Source organism: Eumetopias jubatus, unplaced genomic scaffold (genome assembly GCF_037043125.1).
Source record: "Eumetopias jubatus isolate StellerSeaLion01/CBP00866 unplaced genomic scaffold, mEumJub1_p1.0 scaffold_8, whole genome shotgun sequence".
Taxonomy (NCBI): Eukaryota; Metazoa; Chordata; class Mammalia; order Carnivora; family Otariidae; genus Eumetopias; species Eumetopias jubatus.
In genome coordinates this window covers 97289255-97304787 of record NW_028274814.1, presented here as the reverse complement: position 1 = coordinate 97304787, position 15533 = coordinate 97289255, and the positions used below count along the sequence as shown (strand labels likewise).

General features: G+C 37.7%; 2 protein-coding genes across 3 annotated transcripts in view; one reads left to right on the top strand and one right to left on the bottom strand.

Annotated features, from left to right (window-relative positions):
• Positions 1-5008: 5008 nt before the first annotated feature.
• On the bottom strand, positions 5009-15042 carry THAP2 (THAP domain containing 2). Its single transcript, XM_028110790.2, has 3 exons — positions 13495-15042; positions 7538-7733; positions 5009-5830 (listed from the first exon to the last, which is right to left on the bottom strand). Exons 1-3 carry the CDS (start codon positions 13563-13565, stop codon positions 5441-5443), a joined length of 657 nt encoding a protein of 218 aa, XP_027966591.1. The 5' UTR covers positions 13566-15042; the 3' UTR covers positions 5009-5440.
• Positions 14197-15533, top strand: part of ZFC3H1 (zinc finger C3H1-type containing) — a 65117-nt gene continuing 63780 nt past the window's right edge. For both annotated transcript variants that reach the window (XR_003610513.2, XM_028110789.2), the window contains exon 1: positions 14197-15044. Coding sequence is in view for 1 of the 2 variants with exons in the window: in XM_028110789.2 (XP_027966590.1) it covers positions 14447-15044 (598 nt within the window). In the remaining variant the exon portion in view is untranslated. The remainder of the gene's footprint in view (positions 15045-15533) is intronic.

The window sequence follows — 15533 nt, the reverse complement described above, 5'->3', positions numbered from 1 at the left end:
AGCGTCCATCTTATTTGACTACCTGTATATATGGTCTTCCTGCACAAATTATGTGCTCACTTTATTTTTGTCTCACTCTGTTCAGTACAGGCAAATAATGGGATTACCTCAGCAAGCTGACTGGCATCAGTCACACCAGATCATTGGGTAGAGTTAATGTCACTTCAGTATGTTAAGGGAAGTGTCATAGAAAGAGGGATTGTCAGAGCTAAGACATGAAAGATGACAAAGTTTGTTAATTAACCAAGCTAAGGGAAGGGCACTTTGTAGTTGGTTAAGGAGAGCATGAAAATAGAAGTCCAAGGGAGTGGAGAAGAGTTAGAGATAAGGTTTGAAATAATTTATCTAAACAAGCTGAAAGTTCACCTAAGAGATAGGAATGTATCTGCTTTCTTTCCTTTTTTTTTTTTTTAAAGGATTTTATCCATTTGAGAGAGAGAGCGTGTAAGCAAGCACGAATTGGGGGTAGCGGCAGGAGAGAGAAGCAGACTCTCCACTGAGCAGGGAGTCCAGGGAGCCCAGGACCCTGAGATCATGACCAGAGGTGAAGGCAGTTGCTTAACCGACAGAGCCACCCAGGCATCATACATCTCTTTCTAGATATTAAACTAAAGTTTTTATTTTTCAGCTTTTGGAGCACAAATTTTAAAAGCCTAAGCAGCAATCTGAAGACTAATTTCTTATATTAGATTCAACTCATTCTAAAGGACATTAGGAAGAGAGTAGGGAGCAGGAATAAACAAATGGAATATTTACTTCCAGTAGTTTTGAGGGCAGGGACCTTGTCTGGTTCATCCTAGTTTGCTCAGTGTCTTTTAGTGAATATTAATATAGTATTTTTTGGATTAAAGTATCAAATAAAAAATGAATTTAAAAAAAATCACATCTTTTGGGGCACCTGGGCCCCAGGTGCCTCAGTCGTTAAGTGTCTGCTTTCAGCTGGGGTCATGATCCCACGATTTTAGGGTGGAGCCCTGCGTTAGGCTCCCAGCTCAGCCCAGAACCTGCTTCTCCCTCTCCCTCTACTGCTCCCTCTGCTTGTTTCTGCTTATTTCCTTTTTTGTTATTAAAATCATACTTTGGTAATCATATTTACAAATAAATCTTTGTGTGAGCCTCTAATTATTGTCAGGATAGAGAATCTGAATAGCCCTTTATGTATTTGGTTTAGATCGCATAACCAGTATAAAACAGTGCAGTGGCACCTGGGTGGCTCAGTTAGTCATCCAACTCCTGATTTCAGTTCAGGTCATGACCTCTGGGTCCTCTGTGCTCAGCACGCCGGGCTCTGTGCTCAGTGCTTGGCCTTCTCCCTCTGCTCTTCATCCCCCCACCCCAGCTCATGCTCTTGTGCTCTCAAATAAATAAATAAATAAAATCCTAAAAAACAGCAAAAAAACCCCAGTGCAAATAAACTATAACGTATGCTTAGATATAACTTGAGCAATGAAAATAAAAATGATAATTCCTCTTCTAGGCTTTACATATCTTTGTTTACAGTTTGCTTCAATTTAGGGTCAAGGACTTCTACAGAAATATTTTAGGGGGTCCAGGTAGGGGAAAGACTTCCACAGAGATATTCATGTACATTTTGTAAAATAATAGTCATGACAGTAATTTCCTTGTAAAAAAGTTTTTAATAACATACTCAGAATACAATATTTAATTGTTTAATATACATTATAAAATCATTAATTTTAGAAAGTTTCCTACTGTCTAAATACCTACAGAATCCCGTATTCTGGCATAAAGATGAACTATTTTCCCTGTTATACCAAAATTAAAATTTACCCGTATTCTAACATTGAGAAATGAGATAAAATACCAGTATTATATAAAGTCTACCTAGAAAAGATCTACAGTGACTTCATAGATTATCTTAACTATACACATATATAAAATTTTTTATTTTAGTTTTTTGAGACACATGACTTGTCCTACTTTAATAACATGATTCATATGTTGCATAACGGATGACAATGTGGATAGCAGAGCAGAGGATTTGAAGGCTGAAGACCACTGTTCAATCTAGGATTGAACTTCCTAGATTGCTGGCATTTCTGTCCTTTGTGCCACTTGGCACATATCAAACATTTAAATAAATAAATAACAGCAAGGATCTCTTCATCTGTAAATTGGAGATAATGCCACCTACCACACAGAATATTTGTAAAGAACAAGAGATCAAATGGATGCCATAGTGCTTTGTTAATCTTAAGATTCTGAGCTAAATTATTTGTAAAAATCTGTTAGAAGAATTTGTTATTTTATAATAATATCAAATGTCAAATAAACTTGAGTACTTGGCTTTGATACAGTAGTTTAGTTATGTTTTCCTGTTAAAATGATACTATTAACAACTAATTTGTTCAGTGTTCATTTTCAAGGGGAAAAATGTCTTACAACTCATTAAAAGAACACTGTATATAATTCAAGTTAATTCTGATGTCCTTCTGTCTCTTTTGGTAAGTCATAAGAAGAAATCTGTTTTTTTCAAGGGAAAAGTTTTTTGGAAAAAGGTCTAAAGTTTTTATGCTTATTAAATTCCAATTCAACAGCATTTACCAAAGCACGTCACATAGATTTCTTTTATAGCATTTATCATATTGTATTACAAATATATTTTTTTCTCTCAGAAGACTTTTGAGGAACTTAAGGGCAGATAATCATGTCATCTTTTTATCGTCATTAGCCTTTGGCTGGTTCTTCATAGAGGTTAGTGCCTAGCAGGCATAGAATGAATAATAGACATAGAATGAATAGAGGATATGTGTTGGGTCCAGCAGAAGAAAAAGAGCTATTCTAATTTTGATTATTTTTTTTTAAAGATTTATTTATTTATTTGAGAGAGAGAGAGCATGGGAGGGTCAGAGGGAGCAGCAGACTCCCTGCTGAGCAGGGAGCCCGATGTGGGCCTCCATCCTGGGACTCCAGGATCATGACCTGAGCTGAAGGCAGTCGCTTAACCAACTGAGCCACCCAGGCGCCCAATTCTAATTCTGGTTATTTTTATGGTAGATGGTCAAAGTGATAAGTTTATCAACAACTGAAAACAGGACTTAAAAAGATTTAGGTTTTTCTCTATGAATGAGACTAGTTTTAAGGTAGACAGATGTATGTATGTTAATCCAACAACCTGATACAGGGAGAATTTGGAGCATGTTATCAGGACGGTAACATGAAAATGACATGGAGAAAACACCAAAAACAAACGTACTTTAAAATTACTGAGTGGTATGGGTGCCTGGGTGGCTCAGTTGGTTAAGCGACTGCCTTCGGCTCAGGTCATGATCCTGGAGTCCTGGGATCGAGTCCCACATCAGGCTCCCTGCTCAGCAGGGAGTCTGCTTCTCCCTCTGACCCTCCCCCTTCTCATGTGCTCTCTCTCCGTCTCTCATTCTCGCTCTCTCAAGTAAATAAATAAAATCTTTAAAAAAAAAAATAAATAAAAATAAAATAAAATAAAATAAAATTACTGAGTGGTAGTTTATTCAGTAGTCTCAAATAATAATGAAGTCTAGTTAACTTTGCCAAAAGCTTGTATTTTATGTTTTATTTTTGTGATTTTTAAAATGTTATATTGATATCAAAATAAAATTGTAGATGGGAACTAGCCTGCATTAATTAGTATTTTGTTTTATATTGGGGAGGGGTGATGAACCACATGAGAGTTTATACTTGGAATACAGTTTATGTTTAGATGATTATTTGCCCAGCTTATTTTGAGGTATAAAGCTATGGTCAGTAAGTGAAGAGATATTTGAAACCATATTAGAAAAAAAACATGGAATGACAATTTCAAGGAGCTGTGTCCAATATTTAAGATAAAATGACTAACAAGGTTTATAATATTCACAAAAGGATTTTCATAGATTTTTAAGTGCCTCATGATAACGAACATAGACTTTTCTTACCTTTGCCTTTGTAAATCTAGTTGTTGGGAGCCATTCCTTACTGAAAGAAAGGGTGCTAATACTGTAAAAAGACTATTGCTACGAGCCAAGCAAATGTCATCAAAACCAAACCGAAACAAAACAAAACCCAACCCAACCCCCCCCCGAAATTACTTTATAAAATAAAATAGCCATTACCTACAGGAAAAATGTATAACAATTATGGTTAGCTACATGCATGCTACTTTCATATGGTAGTGTCAGAAGCTTGAACTAAGATTGAATAACTTGATTACACATTAATAAATTTAATGTGATTTGCCCAAAGTTGTTTGAAGGAAAGGATTCTTACTAAAATTAAAAATTTATCTGGTGATATTTATTTCAAGTGGCAACTATCATAGTTCTCATATTCTATTTTGTAAAATAAATAGCATTTTCATAGCTTTATCAGACACATGTATTTTTATAGAAAATACATTTCACATCCCTTATGCAGTTGCTAAAAAAGGAGATAAAAGCAAGCTGATATGTACAATAAATTGATTCCATTTTAAGTTATAAGTTGTGAAGATATAATATGGTAGGTACTTTTCTGTGATTAAATCCTAATGTGGGCTTATGGGAGAAAAAAGAGCTTACAAGTTTTGGTATCAACATACATGGGGGGGTAGAGGAGGTATTCCTAACATGGAACTTTGTATCACATTGCCTAATTAACACATCAATTTTGGAATTGAAAATGTAATATTTTTATTATGAAAAAAATTAGTATAAATTTATCTTTTTGTTTAAGGTAAAAGCTAGGTCACAATGTCTACGTTATTTCACAACATATAACTGGCTACCAGTTTTTCTAGTCTGAGAAACTTGAGACCTTACCTTGTTTGGATGATTCAAGAGTACTTCACATTCAAAATATTATTTTCAAAATATTTTATAATCTATCTTAAAAGCTAATATTTTCATGAAGGATGCCTTGACTTTTGTCACATTTGGTGAGCAGATACAGAAAGTTTAAATAACACAACTTGCCCTGTACACCTCAGATTTTTTTCCTATAATAATTTCCAAATCACAGTGCCAATAATAATTCAATTAACACAAACCCCAGCAGTTTTAAAGTCATATTTAATGTTGGCTAATTCTTACTTAGCATCCTATTTAGAATGTAATGTCCCAACATTGGTACATGAAAAACAAATTTCCTTCTAATAGAACTTAAACATATTGTCATAGACAGTTCTTTAAAAGTAGTTTTAAAAGACAAAAATGCAAAACACCTTGCAAACATACAACTTTCTAACAAAATTTTTAAGTACGTAATTCTCATGTAAGGCACTTCCATTCTTTTTCAAATAAAAGTTTCATAGAAAGTTTCCATTTTTTTATAATCTAGTCTTCATAAGTTATACAGTAATAATGTTACTTCATGTAGAACTTTATTAAATACCCAATTTTGGCATAATTTCCTTAAATATCTTTACCTTTGAATAGAATGAAGGATGGGCATCAAGTTCTGTGTGGGCTAATCTTAAAGGAATGTTTTATAGAATTGGTAATGTTTTATCTTGTTGATCAGGTTCAAGAATCTTGAAATCTTCCAAAGGAAGACTGCTTAAGGCAGTTGGTAAAATGTGTTCTGATGTGCCTTTAGGTAATATGTTATTTGCTTCCAGATTCTTCACCAAGCAAGTGGCTTTGATCCATCTTCGTGTTGCTCTGCGTTCTTTTTGTAAGCAAGTTTTCATTTTCTTTCTTAAGCTTGCTATTTCTTTTTCCAGTTTAATTATCCTCTTTTTTGCCTCCATAGGATTCCTAAAAGCATAACTATGTTCAAGTAGTACTTGCTGACTACTAATGTTTGATTTTAAATTAGATGGTCCTGTTGGGGTACAATTGTTGTTTTTCTTCAAAAGATTCCTTGACTTGAGTTTCTAAGCCAAATAAAATTAGAGGGTTGAACATAAATTATGGAATATCACAAATAAGTAAATTTTGCCCAGTTTTGTATAAAAGTAATTAAGCTGCTCTTTTAAAAACTGATTTTAAAAGTTTGAAAGGAAACATCAGCTGCCCATCTCATGTAATCGTGGATTCAAGTTTCTCAACTTGTTGAATTAGCTCCAGCCACCTTATTTCGATTTGTCTTTTCTCTTCAGAGGGATACAAACATTGTTTGAAAATAGACAATGGACTTCCAAGGTCTCTTTCAAGTTATTGAGTATGATTTTAGTATAAAAATCTTTTGCAATTTTCTCACTAAGGCCAATATAATGTATTTTTAGACATTTGGCTTATCTCAGATACTGATTTAATCTCTTTTTTAGGTAAACACTATTCTTTCAATTTGATAATATTTCAAACCTGGGGTTCTACTTAATAAAAAATTATTCCCAAGTATCAAGCTCCTGAATAGATTTACTTATTAAATGTTCACAGTTACATCTTCCATTCAAGGATTTAAAATCTGGCCAGGAACATTATACCTAAATCTGAAGACCCTGAGGACTTTTTTTCCCCCTTTATCTCTTTTATTCAATTAGTCATCAAGTCCAATTAATTCTACCTCCTAAATATCTCTGTCATGAATCCTTTCCTTTCCATCATTCTTAATGCTACTGCCCACATCAGGCCTGTTATCATATCTGGCTTGAATATACTAAAAAATTCTTTAATCATGTCCACCTCATTCTGAGCCTCACTAATTCATATTCAGAATAATTTTTCTAACAGATTTGATGTTTCTGTAACTGGCTAACTTCCTCTTTGCCTCATTATCCAAAGACAAAAAATTTTTACATAGCAAACTTAACAATTTAGGATCTCACACCATTTTGCCATTCACCATCTTAATTTATACTCCCATAATATTAAATCACTTCCAGTTCCCAGATTATGTCATAACTTCATAAGTTTGTTTCTTTTATTGAGTCAACATTTATTAAAAGCACAGGAATTCATTTGTGGACAAATAAATTTTCCTCTCTGATCAGATTTTTCCCAACTAGATAAAATATTGTTTTAATACATTCATCATGTACCTTAATTCTCTCCTTTCTTTTACATATCACTTGCTAACATTTGATTATTTTCTACTTAACCCTCAACCCATTGGCTTTTGTTCTCCTCATGTTATCGTAATTGTCCTGTGCAAGGTTAAGAACCCGCTCCTAAGTTCCAAACTCCAAGCTCAAACTCCAGCCTAAATGCCTGAGCTCTATGAAGTTTTCTGTGATGCCCTCCTCTGAACTTATATTCTTTGGTGTAACTCTGGTATTCTTAAAGCTCTTCACACACATTTTGAATGTTATCTTAAAATCAAAAGCAGAATGATGCTAGAGGTTTCATTACTCATGATTTCTCAGTTTTACCATTGGTTCAATTATTGATAATAACTGGAAGTAATGTAAAATTCCAATATATAAAATCAGTTTGGATTGGGGAAAGAATACTGGAGTCAGGAGACCTGAGCTCTAATTGTAGTCTATACCTTTACTGCACAAAAGGAAGTTTTGTGACTTTCTTGAGGCACATCATTATATATGAATTTTGATATATTCTGAATTGTTCTAATTTGTAAACAAAAAAGAATAGGTACCAAAAATGGTAAAAATGGGTAAAAGAAAAGTAATGTTACCTACCATAGACTTTAAATGGGTACAAAAATCAAAAATGGTTGGAACAGCATCCATTTTAAGTCGTCGAGTTTGTCCCGTTAAGTCAAAACAGGAGGCTTCAAAGTGCTTTGAACAAAGAAAAGTGTGTTTTCCTGGCACAAAATTTTTGCGCCTAAGCAGGCGAACCCATTCTTTTCTTCTTTTAGGATCCAAAGGAAACCTTTAAAAAAAAAGAAAAAAAGGCAACTCATATTCCAGCAATCACACTTCTGGTTGCACCTTAATGGTTAAAAGAAATTTTAAAAGATGATGATTTAAAGTGTCTTCCATCTACATACAAAATTTTAATATCCAGACACTGGAACAAAAACCAATTGATGCTATTTTTTATAAGTTGCAAAAACATTAATGAAAAACTGACTTAAGTGCTTTTAATTTTCAGGGTTTTAAAGAGACCTTTCTTCCCAACGTAGTTCTTAACATGGGCAGTAAAAATAAACAAGACTATACTGATCTAGATCAAGGTTACGTAGAACCATTATAAGTCCGAGTAATTCACAATGCTATGATCTGCTGATGTATGTACATGGTCAAGACAAATCAAAAATCTGCAGATTAAATTTTATCAGGGAAAACCTAGACAGATTCTGGTATTCCTTCCTCTGTGTTCCTTCACTGTGACAATTAACACATTCTTTTGTAGTTTTTCCACTTTAATAAATTTCCAGTGAAATAAAAGATTTTAAGTTTCTTAAGGTGAGGGATCATTATATCATCTATTTTAGCACAGTGCCTTGCAAACAGTAGGGGCTCAACAAATATTTGCTTAATTGATATGAAACAATATATAAATTAACAATTCACTGTATTAATTCCATGTAAACTGCACATATTTTTAAAAATGAACTCAAGCTATGTAGTGTAGTAGATAGCATAATTATTACAAAAAGTAAAATGCTGCTGACAAGCCCAGCAGGAATGTTTTTCCTTTCATATTTATTTTAAATACAAAATATGTACCAGTGTATACCTGTTAAGGAAGAGAAAAATATAAGGGACTGCCCCAAAATTCTAGGGGTAAGTATGCTGACTTGAAAACATAAGAAATCAACATTCACATGTATTAAGTTTGAGTTGAGCTCTTCTTTAGTTTGATTACCTTATCCTTTAAGTATTAATTATGAACTAACTCATGTTTAAAAAGAACCATTAAAATCATGTTAAAAGATCATATGGCTCAGAAACCCCCAAGTGAAGCTTTACTAGGTAACAACAGCTTTGGCTAGATCAGATATAGTAGGTTTGCTCAAATTACCAGCAGTGAGGGGCACAAAAAAATGAAAAACCAGATTAACTGGTAGGCACCCTCCCATCTCCTGTCCCTATCACACCACCTAAACATACCCTAATCTGAAAATATTAACATTTGTATGTCACTCTACAATTCAGGTTTTCATATATGTAAGTTTTTTCTATTTGATTAGAAACCTCTGATGGGAGGATTTGTCTACTCTGCTTAGCCCTTACCTGTTAATAATAATGTATTCTCATTTCAAAGATCTCTTTCCAGTATTTAATGGTTTGGATGTTTCCTATGGTCTCAGCTAAAAGTCAAGCTTTGGTTTACAAGCACATTTCTTGTTTGGGCCTCAATAAAGGTGCAGACAAATAAGTATCATTGTATTATCATTGCTCTAAGAATCTTCAGATATATGAAGACTGTCAGATATTGTTTTTCAACCTTTTATTTTTTTTAGCTTTGTAGAAAACTTTGCAGAAACTCTTTTAGATTTAAAAAAATTTTTTTAATTAATTAATTTGACAGAGAGAGACACAGTAAGGGAGGGAACAAACACAAGCAGGGGGAGTGGGAGAGGGAGAAGTAGGCTTCCCGTGGAGCAGGGAGCCTGATATGAGGCTAGATCCCAGGACCCTGGGATCATGACCTGAGCCGAAGGCAGATGCTTAACGACTGAGCCACCCAGGCGCCCCTATTTTTTATTTTTTTAATTAACATGTAATATATTATTTGTTTCAGGGGTACAGGTCTGTGATTTATCAGTCTTACAAAACACCCAGCGCTCGCCACAACACATCGAGATGTCCTCAATGTCCATCGAAAACTATGTTTTTTAAACTAGGCTCCACGCCCAACGTGGGGCTTGAACTCAAGACCCCGAGATCAAGAGTCGCATGCTCTAGTAATTGAGCCAGCCAGGCGTCCTAGCTCTTTTTAAAACTAGCTCCCTAATCATGAAACCAATGCCTAATTGAACCTTAACTTGAGCCAATTTTCCTTCTTTAAGATTCAATTTAGGAATCCCATATACCTAAGGAAATTCCATGGACTGGGCTAGATGTTTGTATATTATATATAATATCATTGTATTCTAATTGTTTACTTTTCTATTCCTACCCCTAGATCTTGTTTTTCCTCGTTAGGAGCTTTGTTTTTCACTGCTTCATCCTGTGAAGTATTAGCTCAATGAACTTTCTCAGTGAATCAATGAATGAACAAATTAATGGGATTAGTTCGGCATTATTGTTTAATTATCTGTATTGAAATAGAATAAAAACCATTTTATATTTGATTTTAGACAGTTCTTTTATACAGCATTAACCTTATGTTTTTCATGAGTTTGGATTTTTCTCAGCATATTCAAAGGGTGGGAGATGTAGCCCATAAGCTGAATTTAAGTAATAATAAGTCCTCCTGTAAATATTAAAAAATTAACATGGCGGTAAACTGATGGATATATCTTGTCTACCAGTAATAGAACCAAGGTTTCAGAAACATTAGATGTTTTGGAAAATCAGTGTTTTAAATAATGCTATTTTGCTTGAGTCTTTATTAATAGCTGAATGCCTTTTATATTACGAGACTGTCCTTGGGATCATGACCTGAGCCGAAGGCAGACGCTTAACGACTGAGCCATCCAGGCGCCCAACATAAAATGTTTTAACTAGCTGTTAAACACAGCCATTATTAAAAATTATGTACATTTGAATTTAAATGAAGAACAAAGGTAATAAATACTGAAACCCATCATTTCTTAATTACTATTATCTATATTCTTAAAATTATGTCTGTTCTGTGTGTGGTACTGCACATTTCTTCCCGACTCTATGATTAGTGATGTCATATCGGTAACTTGAAACCAGCCATGGTAGAGTATTTATATCATGGAAATTGGGCAAATGCTACAAATCGGTGCTTTCCCCTTTCCCTGGAGATCCTGTTATTAAACCTTTAGCAACACACCACTGATTATAGAAGAGAGGTTAGGAGTGCATGAATGGAAGCAGTGAACCATTTAAGAGGCTGTTGTAATAATCCAATCAAGAGGGAATAGGGGAGAAGTCAAGGGAGGATGACCTCCCACTTTTGGGATGGATGGTGTTTTTATTTACTGAGAAAGGGAAAGGGGAGGGGTGGTAAGAGCAAGTTGATTAATACAAAATTTTGATATGTTGAACCTGAGCAACCGAAGAGAGACAAGGGAAATACTGAGACACCAACAAGTTAACTGAGACCACAGGAACAGCTGAAATCATTTTGGTAAGAGTGGGAAGACCTAAGCCAGAGGGTAGAGAAAGGAAGAGGCTGTCAAGATCAACTGGTCAAAGATGAAAAGCACAAAATTAGTGTCAAATAATTCAAAAGTAGAGAGTGTTTCAAGGAGGAAGTGAAGACATGCCATGAAAAAGAAATACAAGAGTGATAACTCAGCGTAGCAAGAGCAGTTTCAGAAGATTATTGGGGGATTTAGACTGGAGTCAGCTAAGAGATAAGAAAAATGGAGATAGTTGAGTTTAGGGAACATAAGTTGTACACGGGGATAAAGTCTATCCACATCCTAGATAAGAAGTTAGTCAAACGTATTTATGAAATAGGAATGTAATTTATTATAATGTTAAGATCTAAATTTCCATGAAAAGGTTAATTTGATAGGAGGCAAATGGTGGTCAAGTATGCATGTTACTGTATCACTGTGTATCTCTTAAACATTCAAGATTATCGGTGCCTTTGACTCCTCCCTCTCCCTCATCTTCCACATCAAATTACCATACAGTAGTTTCTACTCAAACATTTCTTAAATCTGTTCACTTCTTTCCATCTCTGTTAGTATCACTTTAGTCTAGGTTACTGGTGGACTCTCCCTTGTTTTACTCCAAGTTTCTGTTTTTTCCCTACTAACTCTCACCTCTTCTAATCTAGTGCTGATTGTGCCAGCAATGAAGTACATTGTTAAGCTCAGTTCACACTGCAGGAGAATTTCCCTGTGAAAGAAATAGTAGGTAAATTAATATTATGTAATAAGCTCGTTTCTCATCAAATTCATCTCTTGATGCTTGACCAAAACTTTAAGTAACGCCATAATTCTCCACACAGCAGCCAGAGGGCTTTTTTTTTAAAGATTTTATTTATTTGAGAGTGAGAATGAGATAGAGCATGAGAGGGGGGAGGATCAGAGGGAGAAGCAGACTCCCTGTTGAGCAGGGAGCCCGATGCGGGACAGGGCTTTTTAATATGCAAATCTAATCATGCCGTTCTTTTAAAAACCTTCATGTCTTCTCAAATACTCATTGGATAAAAGAGAAAATCTGTAAAGTAGCAAACAGGACTAAATCGATATCATCCTTTGGTATCATCTGAAATTTTACATCCTTTGAGAAATGTTCTTTGACTTTACAAGGCTAAGTTAGGTATCCCGAGTGTCTCTTCTGTGATACTTAACCGTAATTACCTATGTCTTTCTCACTACCTACTAAATTCAAGGAATATAGGAATTTTCCAGGGGTGGAGGTGGGAGGGCCCCTGCGTGGCTCAGCAGGTTAAGCCTCGGACTCTAGATTTTGACTCAGGTCATGATCTCAGGGAAGTGAGATCCAACACAGAGTGGCGCTCCCGACGTGGCGGGGGAGTCAGCTCAGTCTTCTTCTCCCTGCCCCTCCCCCGTTCACGCGTGCTAGAGCGCTCTCTCTCTCAAATAAATAAATCTTAAAAAAAAAAAAAGTCCTGGACCGCTAGCACAATGTCAGGCAAATAATTTGATGGATCAATGAACGAAGCACTACGTTTCCATGAAATATCTGAAAAACGAACATCACAAGGATTTTTTTTTTTAAGTAGCAGTTTTTAATAAGGGGTCATTTAGTCATTAATTAGTAAGGAAAGGGTCAAGGATATAATTTTCCACATTCTAAGTTCGTACTAAGTTGTGAGACATATAAAATCAGAACTATTTGCACATAACTTTTTTTTTCAATGCTTTTCTTCAGGCACATGGCAGGCACTTGCCCAAAAGGTAAACATTTACCGAGTACTTAACTATATTTCATACAGTGTTCACAATGTTTTCAAGAGTTCTGATTTGACAGAACTAAAGACTTTTGATAGCTCTTCCAGCAAACGGAGGGAAAACAAAACCTAAGTTCTTTTCATTACTCTATTCCGGTAAGAATAGAAAGCTTATCTTTTGCACTTTCATTAACATCTCTAAATTCCACGGATATCAATGATGACTCAACTCCTCCGCAGTAACTGTATGTGACTATTAGAAATCTAAATGCTTCCCATGTCAATTTATCTAGTGAGAATTTCCTAAATTTGATGGGAGCACAGCAGGTTTTTAAGGGATTGCTGACTTGAACAGGAAGGTTTCGCTTCCTTTTAAGGGATCATTCATGTCAAGAGCCGGTCTAACATTAAAAAAAATTAAAATATTCTTTTACTTTTTCTCTAAGGAGGAACCACCATACAGAACTTGGATTTCTTTTACAAAGTGAGTTAATCTTCCCCGAAGAAAAAAACTGGACAGATTTGAGAAACACACACAAAGGGCAGAACTGATGCTTCCCTGCTACTAGCTAGGTAGTGAAGTCATTAGAATTAGCAGAAACCTCTTGTTCCTTCCACACACGCGACACTCAACCTAGGAGCTCCTGTTTACGTCACCCCCACTCCCTGCCCATGTTACCTGTGGAAGCTGATGTTAATGTGCTTGTTGTAGGTAGTAGCACAGCCCGCCGCGGCGCAATTGGTCGGCATTTCCCTTTCCCCCTCATTCGGTGCTGTCTTAAGCCTGTTCTGAGGCGCTGGTTGCTACGCTTCCTCCGGGCAAAGGCTAGGCAATCGAGGCAGGGGACGGGCCCACCGAGAAGAGTCGTGGAAGCGGAGTGGGAAAAACGGGTTTGTGTATTGGGGGGTGGGGGTGGTGGCGTCAACCTTCCCTGTCTCTTTATTAATATGGCGGACTTGAGCCAGCAAAGCCGACAGTCCTGGAGCTCCAGTCGCCTACGTTTACCTTCACCAACATGGCGGACATAAACCGCCTCCTCCCGGCCCCCAAAAGGGAATGGGACTACTGCGTCTCTTTGGCAGCAGTCCTCGGAGCAATTAAAAAGGTGTCTCCCCCCCTCCCCCTATCACTATGAAACTCCTGCGGCCAAGATTAAGAATGGGCCCGCCCACCCCGCCAGGCACCCAGATATCCCAATCCGGAGTCCGGGGTTGGTGTGAGATAGAGGTTGGAAAGACAAACCCGAAGACAGTGGAAAGAAAGACTACAACTCCCACCAGGAATCTCGTTGTCCTAATTATTATCGCGTGAACTGGACGCCTTGTTTCCTGCGTGCCGCAGGAAGTGACGTCACGAGCAGAGCCACTTCCAGAGCCCCTTTCTCGCGAGGCGGAAGAGCCCCGATCGCGGAGGAGCAAGGGGGCGCTAGGGAAGGGAACTGGGTTGCGACGGTCCGGCGAGAAAGAGCTGGGGTGCGGGAAGTTGGGGAGCAAAGCCCGCTAGGTGTCCGAGTAGGGCAAGGCCGCACCGACCGGGTCCGTTAGAAAAGAAGGGAATCGAGGAGGAAGGCAATTGTCGGGCGGATCCCCGGACGGAGGGCTAAGGTTGTGTGGAAGGTGCTGCTCCCGGGATGGCGACCGCAGATATTCCGGCCCCGGCCTCCAGTGGCCTCTCGCCCAAGGAAGAAGGGGAGCTAGAAGATGGGGAAATCAGCGACGACGATAACAACAGCCAGATACGGAGCCGGAGCAGCAGCAGCAGCAGTGGCGGAGGGCTGTTGCCGTATCCGCGGCGAAGGCCTCCTCACCCGGCCCGGGGCGGTGGATCTGGCGGAGGCGGTGGCTCCTCGTCGTCGTCGTCCTCTTCTCAGCAGCAGTTGAGGAATTTCTCACGCTCGCGGCACGCGTCGGAGCGGGGCCACCTCAGGGGACACAGCAGCTACCGACCCAAAGAGCCGTTCCGGTCTCACCCGCCCTCCGTACGGATGCCTTCGAGCTCACTGTCCGAAAGCAGCCCCCGGCCGTCCTTTTGGGAACGGAGCCACATCGCCTTGGACCGTTTCCGCTTTCGAGGCAGGCCTTACCGGGGTGGAAGTCGCTGGAGTCGGGGGCGAGGAGGGGGTGAGCGAGGAGGCAAGCCGGGGGGCAGACCTCCTCTGGGAGGAGGAGCAGGATCCGGGTTCAGCAGCAGTCAGAGCTGGCGAGAGCCCTCTCCACCTCGGAAGAGTTGTATCCTTAACGTGGCGGTCCGCCCTGGGTGTGTCACTTACTAAAGTTCCTTTTAGCGTCATTATTAGGTCTTTGAGATGAGTAACTTTTCTGAACTATCAGAACCGCTTATTTGTCACTGTGTCAGTATACTTAAAGTAAGTTGTTCTTCGGTAGTCTCAGTGTGTCACACTATATAGACCTGTTTCTTAAGGTTGCTTTATTGGGTATATTGCTTTTTACCATTAACGTATTATGGATTGGGGCCAAGTTCGTGAAATCAGATTTGGAATAGTACATCAGATTTGTAGTAGTACATAAGAAACCCAGGTTTCATTAGCATTTACTTTCGCTGGTACAAGAACTTTGTTTTTATGCGAGGTTGATTTAGATTGTTAGAAGCAGAAAAAAGAGTCATAAACGATTTGGGGAATACCGTTGCTTATATAGTATTGAACTTTGACATTGAAAATTGTGAAGTTCCATTCTGCATAATGCTATAGTTCTTAT